General features: G+C 45.1%; 1 protein-coding gene across 4 annotated transcripts in view; it reads left to right on the forward strand.

The window, feature by feature from the left end:
• Window positions 1-489: 489 nt before the first annotated feature.
• PTP4A3 (protein tyrosine phosphatase 4A3) overlaps window positions 490-10,295 on the forward strand; it is a 31,119-nt gene continuing 21,313 nt past the window's right edge. For 2 of the 4 annotated variants that reach the window (XM_044669318.1, XM_044669315.1), the window contains exons 1-2: window positions 600-799; window positions 8,507-8,599. In XM_044669318.1, the coding sequence (XP_044525253.1) occupies window positions 695-799; window positions 8,507-8,599 (198 nt within the window). In that variant the 5' untranslated portion in view covers window positions 600-694. Of the gene's footprint in view, window positions 800-8,506; window positions 8,600-10,295 lie in introns of all 4 variants that reach the window. The other 2 variants (XM_044669332.1, XM_044669326.1) reach the window with 2 other exon arrangements.

Consider the following 10,295-nt stretch of genomic DNA (forward strand, 5'->3'; position numbering starts at 1 on the left):
TTTTTTTGTTTATTTTTTTTTAAACTTGGATCCCCTGTGTTCTTTTGGTTGCCCCACCCCCAGAGTGGGAGAGGGAAGGCTGAAGGAAAGGAGGCTCTGTGAGTGACTGCCTGCTGCTGGAACGACCAGGCTGTGTACTGTCCCCCTGCCCAGGACGCCTAGACTGGGGTTCAAAAAACAGCAGGATCTATGGTCTTTGTCCTTGAGGCCCTCCCCTCCCTATCCTACCCCATATAAGTATTTGGCTTCAAGTTCTGGAATCTTTGCCTGGTTGTTACGTGTATAGGAGGGCTTTTTGGGGGGGTGGGGGGGGTGAGGTTTTTTTTTTTTTTTAAGTCAGGCTTTTTGGTGAGGTGTTTGTTTTTTTTTTGGTTGTTTTTTTTCTTTTTTTTCTTTTTAACAGAATAGAACCCTTGTGACAACCTTAACACGTTCCCAGAAGCCGATAACATTTGCACAACATTTGTGTTGGTTTTGAGGGGTGTTGATTTTTAACTGTTTTCTACCCCTCCTCACAAAGCACAGGGCTCTATTTTTCTCATCTGGGTGTTTTATTTTATTTTATTTTAATTTTTTTTTTTTTGGTGGAAGTAGGGATCTGACTGGTGCCCTGGTCCTTTTGCACCTCCCCATACCTGATCGCTCCTTTCCCTGGCCCCTTTCCTACCTTCCTGCTGCCACAAGAGACCACACCATGGCTCGGATGAACCGGCCAGCCCCTGTTGAGGTCTGCTACAAGAACATGCGGTTCCTCATCACTCACAACCCTACCAATGCCACCTTGAACACCTTCATTGAGGTAAATCCCTTCAGTGGACTGGGCTGTAATGGGGGTGATGGGGAAAGGATGAGGATAGAGGTCTTTGTTCACATAGGAGCTCTGTGACTTAAATTCTGTGTGTCCTTGGGGCAAAATATTTCGTCTCTCAGGTTCACTCATCTATATGATGAAGAGGATGGATGAGGTGGATGCTGAGGCCTTTTTGAGTTCTTGCACTAGGATTCTGTGTATTAGTATTAGTAATAATAATCCTTCCCCTCCCCACAAGTCCTCTCTGGGTATCTCATGACATGGAGGTAACTAACCCATCTTGAGTCTTGACAGGTCTTGCCAGGATGGAAAGGCTAAGTTTGGAGAGATCCATTATTGAGGCTTGACCACCAGGTGATGATTATTTTGGCCAGGGATACCATCACTTTTTCCTACAATATCAAGGGGCTATGAATTCTGTTAATGGTGACTCTGCCCCCATCAGTGAAATCCCAGAACCTTAAAAGTATGGAAAGATAATTTCTGTATTCCAAACTCCAAAAAATTGCTTATATCCCTGTGGCTCAGAGGAAAGAGCTGTGGATGCTGCAATTGGGAGCCCTGGCTTTGTGTCCCAGCTCTGTCACTGACTTGGCATGTTACCAGGGGCAGTAAAGGGCTGTGCTGGCCATGTGGGCTATGTGACTGAAAAGGAGACCCACTTGTTTTCTTCCCTCCGCCCAGGACACAGTGTCTTCAGCTAGTGACTGTAGATGCTATTTGCAGAGATCGGTGGTGTTTGCAGAATCCCTTGGCTGTTGGCAGTGCTGTGTGCTTTGTCCACCAGTCTGCTTCATTTTCCCAATGGCAGAATCTGGTGGTTTGAAGACCTATCAATGGTCAGCAGTTTTTAGAAAGAGCATTGGGTTTGCAATCAGAAAACTTGGGTTCAAATTCTGACTGAGCTATTTACTATGTGACTGTAGGCAAGTCATTTCCTCCCCCTCCCTACCCCTTTTTAATTTCCTTCTTTTTATTTTATTTTTAAAATTTTATTTATTTATTTTCATCTCCAGCTTAGAATTAATACTGTGTATTAGTACCAAGACAGTAAGGGCTGACAATGGGGGTTAGGTGACTTGTCCAGGGTCACATAGCTAGGAAGTGTCTGAGGCCAGATTTAAACCTATGACCTCCCATCTCTAGGCCTTGCTCTCAATTCACTGAGCCACCTAGCTGCTCTCAATTTCCTTTTCTTTAAAGAAGGGAGATGGACTAACAGACCTTTGAAGTCCCTTCCAGCTCTAGATTTATGATCCTAGGACCCTGAAGGTCCCTTGATGCTCCAAGTCCTATGATCTGTTACCTAACCTGGCCATGTTAGCAAGCTCAGTTGTGTTTGTGGAACCTGTGTCTAACAGGCATACACTGTAGACTATCTCTACGAAGTCTATAGAACTTGCAGCTTTTGATGATGCTTTCCCCTGGAGGGCTTGTCACTTCAGTTCTGCAGATTGGTCTTTTTCACTTCCTGATGGCCAATTCACCAGATTAAAATCTGCTTGGGAACCCTGGTCTGCAGTGCATTCTCCTTGTCATCTCATCTAGGGTTTATGTTGGAGCTCAGCTGTCTCTGTCTCCCTGGCCCTTGTTGCTATTAATGCTATCTACAGGTTTCCTGTCTACTGCTCAAGGTGGTATGGAGAAAAGAGATGAGGAGAACCTCTTAGGGTTACACAGAGCTCTTCCTCCCCTTATTGTTCTTCATTTGTAGATAGCATGAAACTAGGAAGGATAGCTAAATCAGGGTACTAAGTCAGGATTGGAGGAGATCTCATTGGTTTATAGAACTGTGGTCTAAATCTAGTAAAGTAAAATTTAGTCAGGATAAATGTAAAATCTTGCCTTTCAGTTAAAAAAAAATCAACTCTTGTGAATATAGCATTTGGTGGAGCAGTTGTTCAGAGATTTGAAGGCCAATAGCTAGCTATGTCTTGAGCATTGGGCTTGGAGTTAGGAAGACCTGAGTTAAAATACAGTCTTAGACACTAGCTTTGTGGCCCTGAGCAAGCCCATTAAGTCCTGCCTCAGTTTCCTCAACTGTAAAATGGGGATAACACTTCCCAAGGCTGTTGTGAAGATCAAATGAGATAATATTTGTGAAACACCTAGCAAAATGCCTGGCACACAGTAGGCATTTAAATACTTATTCCTTTCCCCTTCTTTCTTGTTCTACTTGGCTTCAAAGGCAGATACCAGCTCAACATAGGGGAAAAAAATCATATCAACACTTAAAATTGTGCAAGGTTCGAAAGGATTCCAAGGGAATGAAGAGTCATCACGTTTGAGTTGGGTCTGGGGTACTTTCCTATCCTGAGTTTCCTTATTGGAAGGAGACAGTATTTCCAGGAGATCTCTTTTATATAAGTGAGTTCATTTCAAGATATTTAAATGGCAAATCAGCCTCTCAGATAAAGATTTCTGTTACAGAACACAAGAAACCAAGCCTTAGATCTTCCAGTCCTCTTGAGTTTAGCTTCAGAGTGACTCTGGGGAAAGATCAGAGCTGGGTGTGAGTTCCCTGCACTGAGGCACTGGTCCCTGAGACAGCCCCTTTGGCCTCTGGCCCAGTCATATGAAAGATTGTGGTCTCTGCTTAGAACTCAGTGCCCAAGAGAGCAAGGTCACAGATTTGATCCCTGGATGACTTGGTGAGTGAGCTTCTTCTCCTTAGATGCCAGAGATAGAGAGCCCCCAACCAAGGCACAAATCTAACTCCCCCTTTCCCAAGACTCTGCCTACAGCATGGCCACTGCCTGAGCTTCAAGCCCTAAAGCTTACCACTTGCCCCAATACATCCTCTGTTGTACCTCAGGGATGATCTAGTCTAATCTTATTAAGAGGCAGTCGTTCAGGGTTGCCCATCAGTGTATGTGTAGATACTGAACTGGAATCCAGGTCTTCTGATTCCCCCAGCCCAGGAATCTCTCCTTTCCACCACTGTTGCATTCCACACCTTGCTTTGTGGAAGAAGGGGCAGAGAAACCTCTTTCCTTATTGTTGCCCCTATTTGTGAGCTGAGGCCCTTGCATTCCTTTGGGGAAGCCCCAGGGTCCTCAAAATAGCCTATGGCATTTCAGCTGGGCATCCAGCTATTTTTACTCTTGGGGGTTGATGGGGGGGTTCCCTCTGAGTGGGCCTTGTCCTGTCACACCCTCTTTGCTTACAGTCCCATCCAACCCATAGACTATTTCCAGAGGAAGGGAAAGAAGGCAGGGAGAGGGCTAGGAAAAGAATTTGGCCTTTCCTTATCTTTGGCAAGAGAAGGGAGCACAGGCACCACCTGGGCTAACTTAGTTTGGAGGGTAGGGCTGCCTCTGGGCTAATGGGAGATCCTCTTAGGTGAATGCCCTTGACAAAACCCTAATCTCACTGATTGAGCTAGAATTCTAGTCTCTCCCTGAGCCCTAGCCCTGTCCAAAGTCTGAACCCTGAACCTGGCTCTAGACTGAGCCCTGACTTCCTACGTGCCCTCAGGGCAAGGCTACTTTGAGCTTTGATGAATAAGAGAAGGGACTATTGCTGTAGCTGGGGACAAAACTCAGAATGAGTTCTGTTGGGTTTTTCAAAATCCTACTAGAGAACAGACTTCTAGTACTCTAGGGAGTAGAATTTATAGGGGTGAACATTCTTCAATATGAAGAAACATTTGGATAATGAGAGCATTCCAACAGTAAGTAGGTAGTGAGCTCTCTGTATCTAGAGGTATTCTATAGTAGAGACCTTAACTCATTCTATTCTCCTTGGTGTGGCCCCCCCAAACACATATACAAACTGGAGTAGATTTCCTGCGTAGGATGATTTTTTAAATCCTTTTCACTCTGGAGCACCAGGATTCTATATGTAAGGAGCAACAGGACACAATGGGAAGAATACTGGAGAGTCCAGAGACTTAAGTTCACCCCTGCCTCTGCTGCTTATTAGCTGTGTAACCTTAGGCAAATTACTGCCTTTTTCTGAGCCTCACTTTCCTCATCTGCAAAATGGGGTCACTTGTACTGTCTAACTTATTGGATTATTGTAGGAAGGAAACAAAAATTTATTTATTTGAATGTCTACTATATGCAAAGCATTATGCCAGGGATTTTACAAATATCAATCAAACAGGCTGAGTTAGTACAGTGGATAGAGCACTGGTTCTGGGGTCAGGAAGACTTGTCTTCCTGAGTTTAAATTTGGCCTCAGATATTCACTAGCTGTATGTCCCTGGGCAAGTCACTTAACCTTGTTTGCCTTAGTTTCCTCATTTGTAAAATGAATTAGAGAAGGAAATGGCAAATAACTCATTTCTCTACCAAGAAAATCCCAATGGAGTCATGAAAAAGGGACCCAACTAAACAGTAACAACAACAAATCTTTTGATCCTTATAATAACCTTGGGAGGGAGATGCTATTATTATCCCATTTTACATTTGAGGAAAGTGAGTCAAAGGGAGCATAAGTGAAATTGTTCAGAGTAAGTAGTAAGTACAGCTAGTAAGTGTCATGAGTTTGGATTTGAACTCATCTCCTTCTGACTCAGCCCCATCTCTGCATCATCTAGCTGGTTGTGAGAAATTTTTGTAGGTGGTGTGGTAGATTTGACTCAAATGGCTTCTGTGGCCCTCCAAAGGTAAAGAAATTGAGCTCCAAACACAGTTCCTTCCTGGATATGTGTCAGGTGTGTGCATGTGCACAGTGGGAGGTTGTCTAGGACCCGAGGCTCAAGAAGTACCCTTCCCCTCTTTCTAGGAGGAAAGGATGCAAGGTTCCACTGCAAGTTAGTGAGAGCTAAGACTAGATCTTTTCTCTGTCTTGGACTCTATAGCTGTGTTGGCAAATCTATGGTACATGTATTCTGGAGGGGGCTGCTCTCTTCATCCTCTCCACTTGTGCCTGAGGACATTCCTCACCTCCCCTGCCCCTCTGCCCAGCAACCCAAGGGGAGCTCTTCCTCCCTCCCCTGTCTGGGGTTAGGCTGTGGGGGGCTCCCATGTGGTGTGAGGGTTGCAGTTTGGACACTTGGTCTCTAAAAGGTTCACCATCACTGCTCTATAGTATCCCATCTGCTTTAATGAAGCTTTAGGAGTAAAGGATGGTCCTGAAAAAAGGCATGGAAAAATAAGACTGTGGGATATCTAGGAAGGAAAGAAGGAAGGAAGGGAAGAAGGGAGGGAGGGAGGACTGAGTAGGGAAAGAAGGAGAGGAGGGTAGGAAGGAAAGAAGAAAGGAAGGAAAGAAGGAGGTAGGGTCAGAAAGAAAGGAATGGAAGAAGGAAAGAAGGAGAGAGGAGGAAAGGAGGGAGGAAAAGGAAGAAAGAAAAGGGGAGGGAGGGAGGAGGAGGAAAGAAGGAGGGAGTATCAGAAAGGAAGGAAGAGAGGGAGGGAAGGAAGGAGGAAGGAAGTATATGGCACCTTATTTGTGTCAGGCCCTGTGCAAATCACTTTATATTAGGGAAAAGAAAATATATATTTTAGCATTTGGAGTTCCTTACTTGCATTCCCTGAACCTCGTTTTCCTTACCTAAAGAGCCTGGGAAATCTTTAATAAGAGCTGTTGAAATAGGAACTATTATTTAAAGAGCATCATGGGGTAGTGTGGAGGCAGGTGTCAGAGTAGGCAGAGAGCTGGTCTTGAAGCTAAAAAGATGAATCCTGTCTCTGACACATAACCACTGATGGTGGCCCCTAATTTTATTTTATCTGTACAATAAGGGGGTTGATCCTGACCCTAGCTATTTCTAAGGTCTGGCCCAGTTCTTAATCCTCCACCCCACTTGTCCTTTCTTTCCCCCCTCCCCACTAAATGCCTCCCCATCTTCTCAAGTTCACTCTCGGCTTCCCTCCTTCCGGCCTCTGTCCCTGGACCAGGCAGTGATCACACAGTGTTCCCAGCATCCAGGCTTGTCCTTGATGGGGTCGAGGGGAACAAAAGATAGGACTGAGCACAGTGTCCTCTCCCCAGCCTGGGCCCTGGTGTCTGCCTGCGTAGGGAAGCAAAGCATGGGGCCCCGGGAGGGAGATAGAGAGGATGGCTGGAGAGGAAGGGCTGGGTGCAGTGTTGGGGAACGTTAACTGCCTTGTCACAGCAGTTAGGAATTTTTGTCTGGAGTCTGTCCCTGATGTGCTGGGTGACCTTGGACCAGTCACCTCGCCTGTCTAGGTTTCAGTCATCTGATCTATAAAATTAGGTACTGAGACTAAATGGTATCTGAGGTCCCTTCATGCTCTAGGAATCTGTAAATACATCAGAGTGGTGGCTAATCAGGAGGCCCTGGGCAGAGGGCCATGGGGGCTGGCTCAAGCCTAGTGCCAGCAACTCCTGCTGCCAGGTTTTCTACCCGAGCAGCTCTCAGGCCTCCCATGTCTGGGGGCCCCGAGGAGGGACAAGAGGAAAGGCACTCCCCTAGGGGGAATCTGTAGCTTTCAGAAAGTTCTGTCTTTTTCAGTAGTGCCTAAGAGGCCCATGTTTAAGTATCTCTCTTCCACTTGAAATTCTTCAAGGACAGAATTATCCGAGTTTTTCTCTACAGTCCAGACCTTGGATGCCCCTCTCTGCTGCCCTGAGCCATCTAGAAGGCTTTGTCCAGGGACTTGGGTGACCGTGACCCTCTGTTTTGAAGGGTCTGGGAGGTTAGAGCTTGGGTGGAGACTAGGGGCAGGATTCACACTGTGTGTGACTTGGGTGGTCAGGGGCTCAGCCTCTTAAGTATTGGTTAATTTTCAAAGTTTTTGAGATTAAGATTAAGTATCAAGGGTGAGCAGGCATGAATTGGAGTATCTTTTAGTATTTTTGCCAAGAAAACCCCATAGACCCTATGATCCACTGGGCCATCAAGAGCCATAGAAAGAGCAGCACTCTAAACACCTTGACACCTAGCTACTCATAAAGGTTTATATGAATGCTAGATATTATTATTATTGCTATGCATAATTTTACTATATATTTTATTTTTTTTTCTTCCCTCTTCCTCCTCCTTTCTTCTTCTGTCTTCTCCAACTCTTCCTTATTCTTCTTCTCCTTCCTTTGTTATTATTCACATCAAAAAACCAAGGCCAGAGTAGGAACAAGGCCAGTTATCCGTTCTGATGTATTGAAGTAGAAATAACAATACCACAGTAATCCTACGTGACATTTATATAGCTCTTTAAGTCTGCCAAGGGCAGTACATAATTATCTTATTTGAGCTTTTCAACAACCCCAGGAATAGGTACTACACATTATTATTGTCCCCATTTTATAGATTAAGAATCTAAGGCTCAGAGAGATTGAGTGTTGTGCCCATGGTTGCAAAGGAAGTGAACTGCAGAGGTGAGAGTTGAACATAGGATGGGGGACCTCTCTTCAGGTCTCGTGCTCTAGCCACCATATATTGGTTTTGTTTTTTATTTGGTTTCTAGCATTGCTAGTTGTGGGACCCTGGGCAAGTCACCTAAGTAAATTCTGGGACCCTAGGTTTACTTATCTGTAAGATGAGGACAGTGATGTTTGAGGACCCCACCTCATAGGGGATTTTGTGAGTAAAGAGCTAGAAAATGGTGGATATTATTTGATGTTATTGTTATTATTTCTTCCCTATTCTTCAGGAAGCCTTCATTCACTTTCTGTGGCTAATGAAATGTGTCTCTGAAAAGGGACAGGGCTGGACAATTGCCTGGGCTGACGTCTGGGAGCTGCAGAGTCCCACTAAACAGTGGCCTTCCTCTTCTCTTGCAGGATCTAAAGAAGTACGGGGCCACCACTGTGGTTCGAGTATGCGAGGTGACCTATGACAAGACCCCACTGGAGAAAGATGGTATCACTGTCATGGTGAGCAGGGGCCCCGGACTCTGGCTGTCACTCTGACCCCCTTGGGGGTAGAAGACTCAAGATAGGATGAGTAGGTTTGGGAGCAGGAGCTCTTTAAGCCTGCAAAGTCATATCTTAGAACTTGGAACGTCAGGGCGGCAGAGGACTTCAGAACATAGAACTTTGGAGTCGGAAGGGACGTTAGAGATCTCTTAATCCAAACCCCTGGTTTTAGAGGATAGAAAGGGGGGCCCAGGAACAGAAAGTGATTTGCCCACAGTGATATGGCAAGGACTCCCACCGAATTGGTCCTCAGCCCCAGGGCTTTCTTCCTGGGATTGAGGTGGGAGGTGATAGCTTTTATTCCCCATCTATAATTTGGTTTGGGGCATGGCACTCTACTACTCATTAAACTCAAGTGGCTCCCTATCACTTCCAGGATCAAATACAAATTACTCTTTTTGGCATTCAAAACCCTTCATAACCAAGCCTTTTTTTTTTTACCTTTCCAGTCACCTTATGCCTTAATCTCTACCATGTACTCTTTGATCCAGTGACTGGCTTTCTGGCTGTTCCAAGAACAAGACACTCTGTCTCTTGTTGGGCATTTTCTCTGGCTGTTCCTCATGCCTGGAATGTTCTTGTCTCTACCTGTGGACAGTCCTAGGTTTCTTTAGGTCACAGATAAAATACTGTCTTCTATAGGAAGCCTGTCCCAATACCTCTTAATTTTAGAGCCTGACCTCTATCAATTATTTCCAATTTCTCCTATATATAACTTTTTTTTTGTACATATTTATTTGCTTATCATCTTCCCCATTGGACTTTGAGCTCCTTGAAGGCAGAGCCTGTCTTTTATCTTTTTTTGTATTCCCAACCCATAACCAAGTGCTAGGCACATAGTGCCTGGCTTTGTGTGTGTGTGTGTGTGTGTGTGTGTGTGTGTGTGTGTGTGTGTGTGTGTGTGTGTAGGGACCCTTACCTGTCATCTTAGAATCAGTACTGGATATTGGTTCCAAGGCAGAAGAGTGGTTGGGGCTAGGCAATTGGGGGGTGTGTGTCAAGTAACTACTCAGTGTCACACAGCTCTTAATGATTTATTTGTTGACTGACTGATTGATTGTACTGTAGCAGGTTAGCAGAATCTTCAGGGCAAAGCAAAGATGGAATGCATGTATTCTTGTATGCAGAGGTACCCTTATATGTATTATGGGAGTATGTACATATTGAGTTGAAATCTGTGGTATTTGGGGAGGGGTTGTGCATTTGTACTTACTTTCACTGAAGCATATATGAGCTCACATGCCTCATTCTTCTGTGAAAATTCTGTGCTTGTGTTGTTAGAGAATTTATGTTTATTGCTTGTGTGTGCACACAAGAGGCTGCACAAGTATATCAAGGGATTTGGATGGGGGCAGCTAGATAGCTCAGTGGATTGAGAGCCAGGCCTAGAGATGGGAGGTCCTGGGTTCAAATTTAGCCTCAGACACTTCCTAGCGGGGTGACCCTGGGCAAGTCACTTAACCCCCATTGCCTAGCCTTTATCACTCTTCTGCCTTGGAAACATCCACAGTATTGATTCTGAAATGGAAGGTAAAGGCTTTAAAAGAGAGAGACAGGGAGAGAGAGAGAGAGAGAGAGAGAGAGAGAGAGAGAGAGAGAGAGAGAGAGACAGAGAGAGAGACAGAGAGAGAGAGACAGAGAGAGAGAGACAGAG

This window comes from Gracilinanus agilis, chromosome 1 (genome assembly GCF_016433145.1).
Source record: "Gracilinanus agilis isolate LMUSP501 chromosome 1, AgileGrace, whole genome shotgun sequence".
NCBI classification, from domain to species: domain Eukaryota; kingdom Metazoa; phylum Chordata; class Mammalia; order Didelphimorphia; family Didelphidae; genus Gracilinanus; species Gracilinanus agilis.